At 47.0% G+C, this 18,472-nt stretch overlaps 1 protein-coding gene and 1 long non-coding RNA gene across 3 annotated transcripts; both read right to left on the bottom strand.

Annotated features, from left to right (window-relative positions):
* Positions 1–1,406: 1,406 nt before the first annotated feature.
* On the bottom strand, positions 1,407–8,481 carry LOC148002611 (uncharacterized). The gene is made up of 3 exons (XR_015633467.1): positions 7,435–8,481; positions 3,848–3,907; positions 1,407–2,962 (listed from the first exon to the last, which is right to left on the bottom strand). It is a non-coding gene; the product is annotated as an uncharacterized LOC148002611 (long non-coding RNA).
* A 1,868-nt stretch (positions 8,482–10,349) lies between these two features.
* Positions 10,350–16,716, bottom strand: Adprh (ADP-ribosylarginine hydrolase). Of its 2 annotated transcripts, none has more exons than XM_087575553.1 (4): positions 16,262–16,716; positions 14,488–14,842; positions 11,714–12,074; positions 10,350–11,050 (listed from the first exon to the last, which is right to left on the bottom strand). In XM_087575553.1, the coding sequence occupies exons 2-4, from the start codon at positions 14,798–14,800 to the stop codon at positions 10,636–10,638; spliced, it is 1,089 nt and encodes a 362-aa protein (XP_087431679.1). In that variant the 5' UTR covers positions 14,801–14,842; positions 16,262–16,716; the 3' UTR covers positions 10,350–10,635.
* Between the last annotated feature and the right edge of the window lie 1,756 nt (positions 16,717–18,472).

The following is an 18,472-nucleotide window of genomic DNA, read 5'->3' as shown; positions in this document are numbered from 1 at the left end:
GGATGACGCGACCCTCCCAAGAACTCACACAAGACCATCCTTGCTGTAATCACATGAGGTTTATCGATAGGAACCAGTGCACTGGGGTCGAGACTCATATCCCACGCAGGGACAGTGGAGTTCGACCCCGAAAGGCTGGGGAAAAGGCTATTTAAAGGGAGAAACCACAACCTGAGGGGGCAGGGATGGCGTCATTGGAAAGTGTGAAGAATATCAGTGAAAAATCACAAGGAGAAACTCTCTGTTTCCTAGGAGAAGCTGCTTCCTGCTTCTCAGATTGTTTAACTTTATGGTCCGCTAGTTCCTGGAAGAAGCTGCTTGAACCAGCAGATGTAATTACCTATTCTATAGCCCTAGGAGAGGCTTTCTGGAACATACAATTCTGAGGCCTAACCTGTTTCTTCTGCTCTAAACTTTGTGTCTAGGGGGGCAACTTTAAAACTTTTACCTTTAAAAGTCTTGTCTGCTACAAAAGATGGCCAGTTCAGACTCTGTGTCCTCCATTATCAGGAGTCCTCACTAGGGTCACCCTCTAGATTCCAGGAAGTTTCCATGGCACTAGGCTTTCACACCCTCCCAAACATCCCCCAATCCTAGATGTCTCTTCTGCACTCTCTCCCTTCATCCCTTGCTGCCCCTCCCACTCTCCTCCCTACTTCTTCCAGTCCATCTGCAAAATCTATTTCCCTCTCTTAGGGAGATCCATGTTTCCCCCTCTAGAGTCCTCCTCTTTACCTAACCCCTCTGGATCTATAAATTGTAGCTTGATTATCATTTATATAACAGTCAATATCACTTATAGGTGAATACATGCCACATTGGTCTTTCTGGGTCTGAGTTACCTCACTCAGAATGATTTTTTTTTCCTAGTCGCATCTATTTGCTTGCAAAGCTCATGATGTCAGTTTTTAACAGCTAAGTAATATTACCTTGTGTAGATGTACTATGTCTTCTCTATCCATTCCTTAGTCAAGGGACATCTCAGTTGTTTCCAGATTCTGGCTATTATGAATAAAGCCACCCAAATAGAGTTGAGCGAGTGTCCTTGTGGTAGGATGGATGTCCTTTGGGTATATGTCCAAGAATGATATAGCTGGCTCTTGAAGTAGATTTATTCCCGATTTTCTGAGGAACTACCATATTGATTTCCCAAGTGCACTCCCACCAGCAGTGGAAGAATGTTTCCCTCACTCCACATCCTCACCAGCATGAGCTATCACTTGTTGATCTTAGCTATTCTGACAGAAGTACGGTGAAATCTCTGAGTCATTTTGATCCCTGATGACTAACGATCTTGACTAGTACTTTAAGTGTTTCTCAGCAATTTGAGATTCCTCTATTGAGAATTCTGTTTCAATCTGTACCACACTTTAAATTGGGTTGTTTGATTTTTTTCTTTAATGTTTAAGTTCTTGAGTTCTTTATATATTTTGGCTATTAGTCCTCTGTTGGATATGGAGTTGGAGAAAATTCTTTCCCATTCTGTAGTTTGCCTCTTTGTCCAATTGATGGTGTCCTTTGCCTTACAGAATCTTTTCATTTTCATGAGATCCCATTTATTATCTATCTTAGTGCCTGAGCTTTTGATGTTCTGTCTTAGAAGTTGCCTTCTATGTCAGTGCCTTCTAAGCTTCCCCTCTTTCTCTCACATTAGGTTCAGTGTGTCTGGTTACATGTTGAGGTCTTTGGTCCACTTGAACTTGAGTTGTGTGCAGGGTGATATGTATGGATCTCTTTGCATTCTTCTACATGTAGACACCCAGTCTGTCCAGCAACATTTGTTGAAAATGCTTTTTTCCAATGTGAAGTTCTGCCTTCTTTATCAAAGATCAGATGTCCATAGGCATAATCATTTTCTTATAAGTCCTCTAAAGATATTTTATCTCCACTCCCAATCCTGCCTTTAAAACAACACAGTTCTAACCCATCACACCCACTGTGTGTGTGTGTGTGTGTTCTTGCATGTGCATGTGGTGTGTGATGACACAGCACATGTGTGTAGTCAGGTTACAGAAGTCGATTTGCTCCTTCTGAGAAGGATAGGATAAACTGATTCCATGACAGGCTTCAAATTGGCAGTTATGGGAACTAGGCCTAAGAACTGAGCAAGCCCAGCCAAGTCAATTACTAATAGAAAACAAAAACAAAAAACAAAAAACAAACAAACAAAAAACCCAAACAAACCCAGACTCCCACTTTCACACCGGATAATGGTTCTGGAATGCCTAGAGACAGAATAAGATAAAGCTCATCTACCCCAGAATTCCAATGTGCTTTAAATCAGGCCTGTGAGCTCACTTAGTTATCTCTCCATCTTTGTAATGGGAGACCCCAGCATGCTGGACTTCTGAAGAATAAAACACTCTGAGTTTGCATACTGTTTGAGTCCTGGGTGTCACTTGGTGAATCATGGATCCTTGTACTTCTTTCTACCTTAAGAGACCCAGTAATGGAACTTACATCATCAGGTTTAGGGAAGGACTGTACCCTCTGAGCCACCTCTCCAGCCCCACCAATCTTTCAAACATTGCTTTAGAAGCTAATGAAAGTATCTTAGAGTTTCCTTATTCTTGTTTCCAGGATGCTTAGACCATGTCACAAAGTTCTGGGGTCCAACCCCAAATGCACCCATCCTGCAACACTCGGGAGGCTCTTCTCCCCAGGTTTCTCTCCAATTTGAGCTGAGGGTATGACATTGGTGTCTTCACTCCTGATGCCCACATGTGAGCATGTGTACACATGCCTCTGCACACGTGCATTAACTAGGGTTCTCTAGAGTCACAGAACTTACAGGATGTCTCTCTATGTTGAGGGAATTTGTTGTGATGAATTACAGTCTGTAGTCCAAGTCCCCAACAATGGTGAGCTGTGAATGGGAAGTCCAAGGATCTAGCAGTTGCTCAGTCCCACAAGGCTGGTTGTTCCAGCTGGTCTTCTGTAGACGTAGATTCCAACAGATGTGCTGGCAAGTAAATGCAAATGTAAGGTTCGAAGTGAGTCTTAACCTCCTTCCCCCCATCCCCCCGCAAATGAAACACGAGAACAGAGTTCGATGCAAACGCAAGAGGTTTATTTTTCCGATGCGTCAGGGTTGACCATCAATCAGACCCTCGTGGTAAGTGAATAGAGGGCAACCCCGAATGGCGGTAACAAGCAGTTTTTATACTATTAAGGGGTACAGGTTACATCAGCAAGGTTACCGTTTCAGCCTATTGGCTAAGCCTATTGACCTTTGAATCTATTGGCTAGCAAGCATATGACAAGCATTCAAACTGGATCTGGGACCAGAGGGTCAGGTGACTATCAGTACATTCTGCGGTTTTTCAAGAGTGTCCCTGCTCCTCCTGAGGACTATGGGTAGAGAATGGAACCGAGCCTAGCCTAGGGTGTAAGGCTGGCAAAAGCCCCTAGGATCCTTCACAAACAGGCAAAGAAGAGAGGGTCTTCCTTCTTCCAATGTCCTTATGTATGTCTCCAGCAGAAGGTATGGCCCACATTAAAGGTGTGTACCACTATGCCTGGATCTGGGACTTTTTTTGTCCCAGGCTGACCTTGAACTCAGAGATCTCTTTGCCTTAGTCTACTGGGATTAAAGACATGTACTCCCTTGCCTGGGCCTAAGCTTTTCATGGCCACTATGCCTCAAGATCTCCATGTCAAGATCCAGGTCAGAAACTTGTGTCTTCCAGCCTCAAGATCTGGGATCACAGGTGAGCCCTCCAATTCTGGATTGTAGTTCATTCCAGATATAATCAAGCTGACAACCAGGAATAGCCATTCCAGCATGGGAGCACAAAGGCACAGTAAGTGAGCACAGCCAAGGACGGTTGAGCCATCTCCAACTGACCTGGTTCATCTTTCCTGCTGGTAGTCCTCAAGAGCAGTTGCAGACTAGGCAGGGAACATCCTGAAACAGTAGAGAACTGGTTAGATGGATCTGGGCTGTAGTCCAGTTTTTCCACCTCTTCCTTCCCAGAAATGGGGATTTTCACTGCTTTAACTCACTGAGTTATGTGTCACTTGTGTATAACACCCAGGGATGACTGCTCTCCAAGACCCTGAGCTGTTGTAAAGTGGGACACATGCAAGGGACAGCATTCCTAGGGCTTGGGGAAATGGCTAAAAGTGCACCCTAGGCTTATGGTATCTCTGATGGTAACAAGTTTACTTCCTACAACTTGGAGAGCAGAGAGGGAATTCTGTCTTGGTCTAAGACAAGTTAGTAACAAGAACTCAGTGAAGCTCCTTCACACAATCTAAAGTCTTACGGAGAGAGAAGGCATTATATGACGTTTGACCCACACCATGCAATTTTAGACAGCCTCCTATTTTATAGCCAGGCCCCTGTTGACAACTGGAACCAGACAGAGCCTTGCTTCTCTAGATAAGGACTATGAAAATAATCTACATCCTCAGCCACAACTTTCATTTCATTTTTAAGGCAATATCCCTGTTCCCCCTCCCCCTCAAAATGTAGATGGAGACCTGTGCACCTGTGCTGCATTTATCCAGACCAAAGGTCACAGGGGAAAGGTTGGGGTTTATGGAATAGAAAGGTACTGAGCCCCCAAATGACTCCAAGGCTCCACTCTACTGTGCATAGAGCGAGAATCGTCTGTAGCTTTGGAATGAGAGTTTGGCGTTAAAATCCCATGACAGATATTTGTTCTCAAACTAACAATTGTGAGTCCTCGCAGGCTTATGTTTGGCGACGCAAAACTGCAAGTCAGAACCAAGAGACACCCTCGAGAAACAAAACCATGTGGGGCCTTGTGTCAATCAAAGTTTCCCAAGCAGAGGAAGACACTGGCTCTCACTGGTCTGTCTGTAGCTCCCATTCCATCACCAGCAGACAGAAGGAAGATCCCGGATGCACTTTTGAAAGAGTTGTCACTACCATGACACAGCGCAGGTTCACATCTTTTTTGTTTGTCATCCATCAGCTCCTACTGCATGCAGAACACTCGAACCACAAGGCAGGTGACGTCACCGTCTCCACCGTGCACATGTGGAAATAAAGGTGGGACGAGGTTAAATACTATCCCCCAGTCTGCACAAAGTAGCAGAGTGAAGGTTTTTATCTGAAGAGCCGACACCAGGGACCACATCTTTATCCACTCGATATAGGGTACATCACCTCCCAGCAGCCCTCAAGGCAGACAATATCACCCTACCTTCCATTAAACCTGATGATGCAAAGCCCAGAGGACATGCCTAAAAGCAGAGGCAGCTCCAAGGCAGTTTTCTGCACAGTATCAGAGCATGCCTTTCTTAGTTCTAGATACATGGCTAGCAGCATGTCCCTGAAGCAAGAGAAAAGCACCAATTTCCCAGGGCTCCTACATTCAAGGATGGGGGAACCCAGAAAACCCACCTTAATCTCAAACACTACACTCATTGGGCTGACTCTGAGAGAGGTCATCCTGTTGGAGTAGTTTCCTTTTTTTTTTTCTCAAGTCCATGTTCAACAATCACCTTTATTAGTCACCCTTTCGGCTCCTGCTACTTCTTCCCACACATCAGTTGTTAATGTGAACTTGAAGTTTTTATTTAAATAAGCTTTGGGGGGGGGTGGGCATGGGCAGAGGTGCCTTTCGGGCAAAGCACAATGTGTCTGAGATGTACAAGCTGCCCAGCACTTTTGGCTATGAGAAGGAAGTTGTGGGGAGTTTGACTTACAGTCAGTCATGAGACAGACACTCAGGTCAATCCGGGACTTGTGAAGGTTATGTGAAGTGGACAGCCTTGTGGGGTGAAGCCCTCAACCTGAGGAGCTGATGCTAATTCCACGTAGAGTGTATCCGTGTGGGGTTTGAGGTCAAGTTGCTGGTGTCTTCTGGGAATCAGCTGAGTTTATGGAGAAACAACTACCTCAGATCTGCTTCGTAGAATGCTGGGCAGTGTAGGAGTAGGAAAACATTTCAGTATTTAACATTTACAGTCAAATCTGGGCCTAAAGCCCAGCTTGCTCTCAGCCTGTGACTTTGTATAGACAACAACAGTCCTCTGCCCCCACTGTGTCATTCGTTTGGTTGCTGGTGATGATGGTGGTGCCGCTGGTGGTAGTGGTGGGAGGGTACCAACTACTACTCAACCCGGATGAGCTGTGTTGATAGGCGTCAGTCCTACCCTGCAGCAGTTCCAAAGCTGTTAACAAAGGAAAGATGTGTGGTGTGGGGACTGAGGTTGGGGACTGGAGAACACAATGCTAATTGGAGGTCAGGAGAGCTCTGTGTACCTCAGTACACACGGTCAATGGATAAATAGGACAGGCTCAAGCTGGGACCACACTTGTGTTGACCTGCTTGAACATTATGCATCGAATTGACTGCCTTTTTCTTCATTTTCATCCTTCCTCTCCCTCTTCTCTCTCTTTCTCTGCTTTCCAAGGTCATGAGACCAGAGTGATGCTTGAAAAGGGAACTCTGAACTCCTGGGCTTTCCCAGTGTGCCTGTGATGAAGTGAAAATTGGCACACAGAGAGAACAGGATGTTCAGGGTCGTCTCTTGTTATCTCAGTGGTTAAAGCCCTACCCCAGCTCTCAGCAGATCATACCTACAAACCTCCTACACTTCCCCGCGTTTTAAAGAAACCTAAAAACGGAATGGTAACGCCCAGATTATTGTGATGAGGTGTCCCTCCCATGAAACTAGTAAACACCAGGAAACTAAAGGAGAAATCACAGGAGCCCAAGCTCTGTGGTTGTGCGCTCTCTCTCTCTCTCTCTCTCTCTCTCTCTCTCTCTCTCTCTCTCTCTCTGTGTGTGTGTGTGTGTGTGTGTGTGTGTGTGTGTGTGGTGTGGGCTGGGGTAGGGTGCCTGTCCTCACCCTTGGCAGTGAGACAAGTGAGGAAGCCTCCTCCTGGGAGCCTGAAGTGACCATATGGAGTTAACTGTGGTGGCCAGACCAATGCTGGGCAGTATGTACTTAAGACTGACCAGAAAGATACCCGGTCACCTCACAACAGATTCAGGATGGGTACAGAGCTGTGGATGAGGGCTGTGGGTGAAATGAGGAGAAGGAGGCGAAGTTCTGGCTTCATCTCAAAGAGGCCGTTCATCTGTATCTTGAAGGATGAGATAGAACTTACCAGAGGGAGAAGATACAAAGCAGCATTGAGTTATAAAGGAAGCGACCCTCATTGGAAGATGACTAAAAGTTCAAAACAGTCAGCTTGCTATTTGTGAAGGTAACTGGAAGGGCTGAGGGACGGGAAATTATCTATCAATAGTCACTTTTTAAAATTTTATTTTTCTTGAATATTTTATGTATTTACATTTCAAATGTTATCCTCTGCCCCCTCCCCCATACCCTCTCCCCCTCCCCCATGCCCTCTCCCCCTCCTCCTGGTTCTATGAGGACGCTCCCACTCCCACCCACCCACTCCTACCTCAATACCCTGGCATTCCCCTACATTGGGGAAACGAGACTTACAGGACCAAGGGCTTCTCCTCATTCATGCTGGACAATGTCATCCTCTGCTACACATGTAGCTGGAGCTATGGGTCCCCCCATGTGCACTCTTTGGTTGGTGATTTTGTCCCTGGGAGCTCTGGTGGAGTTTGGTTGGTTGATATTGTTGTTCTTCCTATGGGGTTGCAAACCCTTTCAGCTCCTTCAGTCCTTTCTCTAACTCCTCCATTGGGGTCCCCCTTTCAGTCCAATGGTTAGCTGCAACCATCCTCATCTGTATCAGTAGGGATCTGGAAGAGCCTCTCAGGAGACATCCATATCTGGCTTCTGTCAGCAAGTACTTCTTGGCATCAGCAATAGTGATTGGGCTTGGTGGCTGCATATGGGATGGATCCCCAGGTAGGGCAGTCTCTAGATGACCTTTTCTTCAGTCCTTGCTCCACTCTTTGTCCCTGTATTTCCTCCTGTGAGTTTTTTATTGTCCCTTCTCTAAGGACTGAAGCATCTGCATTTTGGTCTTCCTTCTTCTTGAGCTTCATATGATCTGTGAATTTCTTCATAGGTATTCCAAGCTCTTGGGCCAATATTCACTTATCAGTGAGTGCGTACCATGTGTGTTCTTTTGTGACTGGTTTACCTCACTCGGGGTATTTTCTAGTTCTGTCCATTTGTCTAAGAATTTCATGTAGTCATTGTTTTTAATAGCTGAGTAGTACTCCACTGTGTAAATGTACCACATTTTCTGTACCCATTCCTCTGTTGAAGGACATCTGGGTTCTTTCCAGCTTCTGGCTATTATAAATATGGCTGCTACAAACATAGTGGAGCATGTGTCTTTGTTGTATGTTGGACCATCTCTTGGGTGTATTCCCAGGAGTGGTATAGCTGGGTCCTATCAATAGTCACTTAGTCTATACTGATTAAGTGCCTACTGTATGCCTGCACAGAGAACAGAGGTAACACAGTGGGTTAAGGGTTATGATAGGCAAGTACTGAGAACAGCTAACAGCAGCATCTCCTAAGCGTGTGCATCTCGGTCTGCAGAAATCCAGCTGAGAGTGAGTGCCACAAGTGAAACAAGTGATGGCTTTAGGAGTGGACTTGGTGGTGCAAGCCTTTAATCACACTGCTTGCGAGACAGCGGCAGGTAGATCTCTGTGGGTTTTGAGGCCAGCCTGGTCTACACAAAGTGTTGCAGGTCAGTCAGGGCTCATATTAAGACCCTGTCTCAAAAAGCAGAGGGGAGAAGGGAGGAGGAAAAGGAGAAAGAGGGAGGATAGGAAGATAAAGGTTTAAACTACGGAGTTGGGGCTGTAGCTCAGCTCAAGAAATGCTTGCCTCTCATGCACAAAGGTCTAGGTTTGATCCCCAGCACCAAATAAACTGGGCATGATGTTGAATGTTTGTCATCCCAACACTCAGGAGGTGAAAGCGGGTAGGTCAGAAGTTCAAGATCATTTTCAGTTTCTTGAGGCGTTAGAGACAGCCTAGGCTAGAGGCCTTGTCAAAAAAAAAAATAATAATAATGGGAGGGAGTAGAGGAAGGAAGCAGCACATCTGGGTATAGAACAGCCAGCAGAGTGTGGTGGTTTGGATAAGAACTGCCCCCATAGGATCATACACTCGAATGCTTAGTCAGCAAGTAGTGGGACTATTTGAAAGGATTAGAAGGTTTAGAAGGTGTGGCCTTGTTGGAGGAAGTGTGTCATTGGGAGGTAGGCTTTGACATTTCAGAAGCTTGTGTCTAGCTCAGGATCTCTCTTCCTGCTGCCCGCATAGCCAGATGTAGAACTCTTAGCTACTTCTCCAGCACCATGGCTGCCTGTTTGCTGTCATGCTCCCTGACAAGAGGATAATGGACTATGCCTCTGAAACTGTAAGCCACCCCCAATTAAATGGTTTCTTTTATAAGAGTTGTTGTGGTCATGGTGTCTCTTCACAGCAACAGAATAGTAGCTAACATGGATGCTCTTAGGGTCTCTACTCTGCCCTTTTGTTCTCATGCCTAGTAACTTGCTACTGCAAGCATCCGAGTTCTTACGTGAAGACATTCACATTTGGTTTGCATACAAGCAAGCTAAGAGGTCCCAGGGTGTTGCTAGAGTTGATTAATCTCCCCGGCGGCACTGCTCACCCCAATGCTTTGGAGTCTCGAATAAAAGAAACATGCACGCACAGCCTTATATTTAATATGCCTTAATTGGCTCAATGGCTTGGCCACTCCCAAACTTCCACATTGCTAATGCCTCCCCTCCAATACTCCTGAATTATTACTTACTAAAATCTATACTCCATTTTTGCTACCCTAGAGCCAATGGGGGGGGGGGGGATTGGGGCTGCTCCTCCCTGGCTCTTACGTGATTGTATACTTTCTCTTCTGCAGCCTCAAGCCTGGATCTTTTTCCTCTTCTGGCATGGTGAGTCTGCTTTCTCCCCACCTCTGTCTCCCTGCCCAGCCATTGGCTGCCAGGCAACTTTATTTACCAATCAAAGCCAACTAGGGGCAAGGATCCTCCGTGACTTACTTCCACGCAGACTTGCGAATTCCTGTGTAATTTTGGGAACCCAATTAACATAATACAAGCAATAAACCAAATCCATGACACCAGGGACTTAACGGTGTCCCTGGGGGGTGGGCTTTAACCAGTCAGGTGAAAATTAGTAGATATACACTCAAAAGTAGCTTGGCCTCTCACCAGGACAACTCTGAAGACTGCTTTGGGCAGAGGACCCAGACAGACTACACCCCAGATGGCCATGGAGAATCCTGTTCATTCACACACCCTGTGCGACATCCCTTTCCTTCCCTCACTTCCCTAGTCTCCTACTGACGCTTCCTGGAATTGCCTCCCAGATACACTCCTCACACTCAAATCTTTGTCTTAGCCTACTTGGGATAGGTGAGAGACCCAGTCAAGGAAAAGTCAGACAAAGCATTTAGAACAATTCCATGATAAAAATGGAGACGTGAATACAAGGTTATGAGGTTTCTGGAATGAGAAACACTGAGCACATCAACTGAAATAAAAAGACTCTTACACACAAAAGAGGAACTCGGGGAGGGCAGGGTAAGCGTGGGAAGGCGGGGCTGAAGCCGCCCAAGGGACTTGTTTACTCAGAATTCTTCAAACACAAAATTAGGATTCTTGACGCTGGAAAAGCTGAAGAGAATGAGTGTCGGGGATACAGGGGAAAAAACCGCCAAAACAAACCACCCTTTCCCTAGGGACCTAGTATAGTGTCTTCTTTTGACCCCAGAGAATACAAAGCTCTTCCGGCCTCTTCTAGCCGCTGTCGGTATTCGAGCTTCTCATAGTTAGAAGGGTTTACCCCTTTGAAACCGTGCATAACTCCCCACCAGCATCCAGCAATGGTGGCCGTGGAATCACTGTCTCCACCATGGAAAAAGGCTCTGTGTGCGAGCTCCTTCCAGGAATCCCCTGCAGCCAGGAGGGCATCATAGGCAATCATGGGGGCATCGTGTCCACTGCTGCCACCCCAGCCTGAGTAGCTCACTTCGATATAGAACTGATCCCTTTCCTTCACACCAAAGGGTTTCGGGAAGACGGGAGCGGACTTGCCATCCAAAATTCCTCTAAGTTCCAGGTACTTTTCCCATTCTTTCTCGAAGTAGGACCTGGGGAGGAGAAATCAATTAAAAACAAACAAACAAACAAACAAAAACTAATGTCAAAAGCTATATAAACACTGTGTAAAAAGTGAAAAGTTCAGAATGACTTCAACTCCTCACACAAGTGTCATAAATTTACAGGAGAAAAACAAAACTAAATTAATTCTCCAAGCCATCCACAGTTTTTACCAGCCGTCCACATGAACCAGGTGTGGATACAGTTGAGGGTAGGTGTGGGCTATGGGACAGGAAATAAAGATTTGTTTTTCTGCCCAGAGCAACATTCAATCATTTTTCCAGGGTAAACTCTGGACTATCCCAAGCCTGGGTAACTTCAGTAGGAGCCTCTGAGCCTTGTCTCTTCTGAGAAAGATAATGGGAAGTTACCAAAGTTCATCTCAGCACTGGCTGGTCGTAAAAATTATAGGAAGTCGGAATCCAGAACAGGACTTAAGAGAGGACCACAGGTGCCTGCACTGAGGCATCCACTTGGCTACTTCGGGCAACCATAGGTGGAAAGGAACTTGAAATCCTTAGCCCAGAGGGGTCGGTCAGGTTTGTGAGACCTGTGCTAGTAGCTGTGACCTCTGAACCTTAGGCACGCGTACGATACGTCGTGCGCACACGGTCGCCCACGCGTCAGCTGGGGCGCACTCCTAAGAGACTCACCAGTGTTGGAGATTTTCCTTCACAAAGTAGCCTGACTGGGTGACATACGCTTTGGCCTCTGGCAGCACCTCCATCAGCCCCTTCCCCCACTGCCGTGGTGATTTGCCGTTCACGGCATATGCGGTAAAAAGAGCTGACGCTAGGCTTCCGAGGTAGCCTGTGGGGTGGTGGTGGGTCATCCGGCCGCTCTCGATGCTCACTTGGATCAGAGTGTCCAGCTGGCTGGGGTGAGGAAACCTCAGCCCGATGCACATGGCGCGCATGGCGGCTCCACAGCCGCCCTCGTGACTGTTGAAGGGAATCCTCCAGCCGTCAGCCCTGTCGGGGTCCAGCTGCATGGCATTCTGCATGCAAGCACCACCTAGAGGTGAGTCGGGTAGCGCAAGGAATCAGAGTCACCCAAACAAAGGACCCGGTGCTGAATACAGAGCTAAGGAGGCTCAGGTTTCTCTGAGGCAAACGGAGAGCCATGATGGGGGTGGCCCCTCCTCTTCAACCCCAACCCAACTGCTAGCCTCCTTTATACAGAACCCTCGGTGTGGTCTAACAGATTAGCAAAGCGCGTACACATGCGCACACATAGAGAAAGGCTTGGGATCTCCTCAGTTATTAGAGAACTCACAGCAGCTGAAAAGGTAGCTGTGTCATATTCGCTCTCATTTTTGAAAGAAGAGCTTTCTAGGTAAACCAGGCTGGCCTGGAATTCTCTGTGTATCTTACGCTGGCCTCGAACTCAGTAATTCTCTTGCTTCTGCCTCCCAAGTGCTGGGGTCTTAAATGTGTACCACATGTTAATCCTTTTTAAATATGATTCAGGACTTAGGAAACGTGATGAAGATTCCGGAATCCGCTAATCGGTGGCCGTGGACACACGCATTGGTTCCACAGATGAAGCCCTCAGTGCACGTAATAAGAACCTATTAGGGTTCCTGACTATTAGAAAGAGGTTGGAAGTTCCGGAATGAAGCACCAGGCTTAGATCAGGTCAACAGACTATGGCTGTCCCCTGCATGACAGTGTGATAGGAGGCTTGTCCTCCTGACCTACTGTAGTGGAGAGTAGTGCTACAGAAGGAGCCATGGAACAGCCAGATCGCACTGCAGAACGCAATACTACCGCTCCCTTATTTCGAAGTTTATAAACCATATCTGTGGCTGACACAGGTGGGCGAATAAAGCCTCCTACCCTAAATGGATAGCAGGTGTTAAGACGGGAAGAACAGAGATGGATCTTTAGAGCCAGTCTGTGGGAATGGGGTGTGGGGAGGAGGTCCTGTCTTTGATGGTGAGTCACCCTTCAGCTAGGAGTTAATTTGGCTGGATTGTGTTCACATGTTGAAGTCCAAATACCTACGCTGAAACCTTAATGCCCAGCGGCTTAATTTGGAGAAAGGGCCTTTCAAAGGTGATTAAGCTAACATGAGCCATTAAGGGTGAAGCCTAATCCAGTCTAACAAGAAGCATATGGACACGAAGACCACGGGATGTAATACACCGAGAAAGGGCACATGAGGGCCAGAGTTGGTGTCCATCTGCAAGGCAAGAAGAGACGCTCCAAAAGCCAACTAGACGTAATGTGTGCGCTTCGATGCTAGTAAACACTATCACAAGGAGAACATATCAGTTATGTAATAATATAGGGAGAGGGGTTGGGTAGGGAAGGAGTGGTAGTCTCAGATGGGCAGGGAAAAAGTGACCCCAACCTGGTGGCCCATAGGGGGCCACACACAATAAGTCCCCAAAATGAGTCACAGCTACTGTGAGCAGAACTGAAACCAAAGGAAGGTCTCCGCTTTTTTTTTTAAATAATAATAATAATAATGTTTAAAAGTTTTTCTTTGTAATTGTTCATAACGAAATGCAGAGAATACAAATAGAAGGAGAATTAGGATGATTACTTCTGTAACTTAGGTAGAATTGTGAACATATTTATGTGTTTGCTTCCAGACTTCTCTCAACGGAGACAAGCAATTGTTCTTTGTGTGTTTGTGAGCATCCAGAGGGCTGGATGATCTCTCTCTCTCTCTCTCTCTCTCTCTCTCTCTCTCTCTCTCTGTCCCTTGATGCAGGGTCTAGAGGTAGGCTAGGGACCAGCATGGTCCTCCAGTTTCCATCCCTTTTTGCACAGGGGTTAAATATCTAACATTTATGTGGGTGCTGGGGGGTTTGAACTCAGGTCCGCACTGCACCTCCCACACTCCCCCCACCCCCATCTTCCTGCTTCCAAGTCCTGGGATTTCAGGTATGCCCCACCACACCGGGCAAACTCTGGTACTTTTAAGTTATTTGCATAACATGCTCTGAAACCTTCTTTTTTTCCCTATTTCATCAATAAATCCTTTCCATATTAGTAACCGCTCATCTGCACAACCTACAAAACTGTGAATGCGACCCCATAAGTAAGCTACAAGGATTCAAATCTACGGGGTTGGGGATTTAGCTCAGTGGTAGAGCGCTTGCCTAGCAAGCGCAAGGCCCTGGGTTCAGTCCCCAGCTCCGAAAAAAAAAAAAAAGAAAAAAAGAAAAAAAAGATTTCAAATGTAAACTAGTTTCTGTCTCATTGATATGGATATGTTCCACAATGTTTTTCTTCCTTTGATTTTCTAAACAGAATCTCACTGTGGATCCTGGGCTGCTTTTGAAATCCAAGTTGTCCTGAGTGTGGATCAATGGGCTCATTCTCCTCCCTACTCTCCAAGTACACTCTTAGTGTCTTCCTTGGGCTTCCTTCTCCACCCTCTGGAAGGAAGGACCCTCCCAGTGGCTGGCACTCACCTGGTGCCCGGCCATCCATGTCTCCCATGCAGTCCCGGTAATGTTTAGCTAGTAGGGAATACAGCTGAGGCAAATCCGGGGAACTGCCGGCTTCCATGAGGGCTTCTGCTGTAGCCAGGTGCATGATGGTGTCATCGCTGACTCTCCACTGGGCCACATCTATGGCTTCCAAGTCACCCATCTGGGCCAACTGCCGGTGTATCTTCTCCCCATCCCGAAGGAATTCCCACTTCCCGTTGAAGTAGCCCAGGGTATCACCAGCCGCACTCAGCACCATGGCAGCCACATACCTCTCAATCAGGCCCCCACCCATGCTGAGCTTGGCACAGGCGGTCTTATGGGGCAACTGAGACTCCTGCAGAAGGGACGGAGGAAGATGAATCAGAAAACAAGCGAACACCTACACTCTCCCTGTAGGCTCTGTATTAAGCCTGAGAGGTTTGCTGCCCGGGCGTCCTAAGCAAGTCAACCATCATGGCGACAAGGCAGCTCCGTAAGTATTAGGAGAACGGAATCAGGCCACACAGCTAGCCGGTGCGGCTGGGACTCTATCACAGAACTGACTTCAAAGCTTGTCTCCAACTGTGTCTTGGGCTCTCCAGGAGTGGCCAGCCCTACAAGTCAACCCCAGCTTGTCAATGTCCCCATCAGCTGAGACTGGGCTTTGGAATACATCTCTCTCTCTCTCTTGTGTGGAGAGCTCAGGTAAAGAGATAATGGCAAAACCCAGGTGTGTTGTGAGGAATGAATGAATGAATGAATGCGTTTCCATAAAGTACATAGTGAGCACAACTTTGTGATTACTTTTATTACTCATCAACTGCCATCTTCCCTTTACCAGCAATATTTAAAAATTTGTAAATGATTCAGTTTTATTTACATACTCTAGCTTTCGGCCTTCGTGTGTATCTGTGTGTGTGGGGGGGTGCTGGGCCCCCTGGAACTAGCACTTGTGAGCTGCCACGTGGATGCTGGGAATTGAGCCTGAGTCCTCTGGAAGAACAGCCAGTTCTCTTAACTGCCGGGCCGGGCCAGGCCATCTCTCCAATCCCTCGTTTGTCTCCTATCTGGTAAGAGCTCTGTAGCACTGCATTACAAACGATACACCCACCACAAACTGAATCCTTGCTAGCGCACTGGCTTCCCAATGAATGAATGCACTCCCCACTCTACCTTAAGCCAGGGCCCCACAGCACCCATTCCCTGTGGTGATTCAGGTTCAGAGTGCTCCAGTGTCTGCCCACCCCACTCACCCAACCCGCTCACCGATCCACTCCACGAACGAGGCAAACACTCTCAGGGGCTAAGAGACTAGCTCGCCCCTGTCCTCGGCCCAAGCTCTTCCCACCCACCTGCCTTTCCCCCCCAAAGGCTATTTTAGGTTTAGTTCAAGTCCAGGTACTGCCACAATCCACCTAGTCAGGGCTCAGGACTGGGCACAGTACAGCAAAGACCTGGAGAAGCAGTAAGGAAAAGCCAGATCCTGCTTATGCTATCAAAATACTTTGTATGTATAAACAAAGGCTAGGAACTAGAGTTCTGTACTCCCTTGTGTTCGCTGTGTGACCATTACCAAGCCGCTCACACTGGAGTTCTGTTTCCCATCTGTGGGGGAGAAAGATGTAGATTTTAAGTGTCCTCTGAGGCCCACGTATTCCAAGCACAAGCTCTGTTGGCTTCCCCTCCAAATGCTCCAGGTTCCCTTTTTGCGGCTCTCCCCTGGTGTGTGGGAACCGACGGAGGAAGTAGCCAGTGTCTTTTCACTATGAAATACCTTTTCACCTTGACACGTGCAACCATATTGCCCCAGCCGCTTCAGAAGTCATTCCTTAACCCACTCTAAATCTCCACAGGTGAGGTAGCGATAAAACTATACAATTAAAACTGAAGTGCACTTCCAGTCTTCCCATTTGTTTTCCTGGCCTGGGTAGAAGGAGGAATAGGAAAAAAGGTGGGGGGAGGGGAGGCCGCGATGCACTCAGGAAAGTCTTGGTGACCACTTGGAGGACACTGGCCTGGCACCAGTCTGGAGGTGAGAACCGGGCCGAGCCGGGTTCAGGGTCAGCAGTAGGATAGTGGCTCAGGGAGTGCGGCTGTACCTGCTGAGGCGGAGCTGAGAGCGTGGGGCGGGATCGGGGTTGTCCAGAGCCGAGGGCTGGCTGGCCGGAGCTGGAGGCGGGGTAGCCCGCGCTGGAGTCCCGGTGTGGGCACCGGAACCTAGAGCAGAACAGGGGCGGGCCGGTCGCTGGCGCACAGCAGCTTCCGGCGGGGCTGAGCCCTTCCGCGTCCTCCGCACCGGATGGAAGGAGGAAGGGGCGGCGCTGGGGCGCCTAAGCCTCTGAGATCTGCCCGGTAACAGCTCGGTGCTGCGTGTGGGCTGAGACGAGTGGTGCTGGGGCGAGCTCCGCGCTCACCCTGCCAGGGTTCTGCCCCTCGGACCGTACGACAGCCAGCGCCTGTTACCCACTTCTCAGAGCGGCGAGGGCTCCCCAATCCTAACTCTAGTCTCTGGTTCTGCGTGCTCTCCACAGAAGTGTTTCAAACGGGAACTTAGAGAGGAACTTATAGTTTCTTTCCCCTAAATTATGACTCTGGATTTGTTAGGACCTTAAGGTAGCAATGGCGGCGTTGAGCCCACATGTCGTGTTCTGAGTGTAAGCCTGAGCCTCTGGCCACGCTCCCCAGTACCCTCGACCGTTTGACATCGTCTCCTGAAAGGCGCAAATCGGGCCTTGTGCTTGAAAGGAATATCCGCTTTTGTAAAGCGACCCCAACGCACTTCAAAGATCCTGCCTTGACTCCTTAAACTTAAGCAAGATCAACAAATGTCCGCCCTAATTTCAGATCTACTCCAAGAAATCCCATTAAGGAGCTATGCTGGAAACATCCCCTCTTCTGCTATGTTTTCAAAACAAAAAGGAAAGACTTATCTGAGAAGGAAACTTGAACTGAACATATATAATTTCTCCTATTAACTTTGGCATTAATAACTATTATCGCATAAGTAAATCTATTAATCACAGAAGTAATTGAGGTGTTCACGTGGAGTTTAGAGACGTTTTTATTAAGTAAAAATAAATTGATAAGTTATGGGATGATGAATATATGTTAATAAAGCAGTGTGCGTGTTGATTGGAAGGCTAAGCCTCAAATTATAAATATTTGGAAGTGCTCAGAAGGAGAACAAGTTTTCTGAGTAAGGATAGGGGTGAAGGTAAATTAAATTTTGATTTATTTTTTGAGATCAGACTGGTCTCAAACTTGTGACCCTTCTGCCTCTGCCTTTAGAATGCTGGAATTTCAGTCTTACAACTCCACATCTGGCTTACATCTTTTAGAATATTTTTTCTATATTATATATAAAGACATTTTAGAGAAAAAATAGAAACTACAGATTACCCCTCTGGAGATATATACACATATACATATACACATGCATGTATATGTACATATACATATATGTAAAACAGTCTTTATGGTATGTACGTGATTTTAAAACAACAGGGCCATTTTGTAAATAGAATTTTATATCCTTTCTTAAAAGGCTTTATGAACTACTCATGAGACTCCAAATGTTTACATACATTAACACTTCCACAATAAGCTAACTTCTTGTTTGATACAATAAAAGTGTGAGGCCCTGGTGTCCAGCTCCTCTCTCACCAGATCATGGTTAAAACTGTTTTAAGAGAAAAGATTCACTTAGGATCAGAAAACAGAACAGTTAAACAAAGCTTTATTTAACTGCGTAGACCCAAATGTGTTCTGAGTGCCGATCCACAGAGTGACAGCTAAGGCTTCGAGAACCGGCACTAACACCCACTCTACGCTGACAGGAAGTAGTTAATATGCAGGGCCGTTGGACTAACAGCAGAACAGCCGCAAGGGCCAAAGGAGAACAAAGCACAGGATAGACCCTGTGAAACTCCTCAGCGTAAACTCAGAGTATGAAAACTGGAAAGCCAGGGACAAAGACATGCAAAAG

This window comes from Rattus norvegicus, chromosome 11 (genome assembly GCF_021556685.1).
Source record: "Rattus norvegicus strain SHRSP/BbbUtx chromosome 11, alternate assembly SHRSP_T2T, whole genome shotgun sequence".
Classification (NCBI taxonomy): Eukaryota; Metazoa; Chordata; class Mammalia; order Rodentia; family Muridae; genus Rattus; species Rattus norvegicus.
This window is presented reverse-complemented; position numbering and strand designations above follow the sequence as displayed.

Excerpts from the sequence above, each read along its gene's own strand:
- Adprh (XM_087575553.1), bottom strand. The coding sequence starts at position 14,800 with ATGGGTGGGGGCCTGATTGAGAGGTATGTGGCTGCCATGGTGCTGAGT. Across the intron at positions 12,075-14,487 it reads CATGGATGGCCGGGCACCAG|GTGGTGCTTGCATGCAGAAT; the intron begins GTGAGTGCCAGC and ends ACTCACCTCTAG. Across the intron at positions 11,051-11,713 it reads AAGGAAAATCTCCAACACTG|GTCCTACTTCGAGAAAGAAT; the intron begins GTGAGTCTCTTA and ends TCTCCTCCCCAG.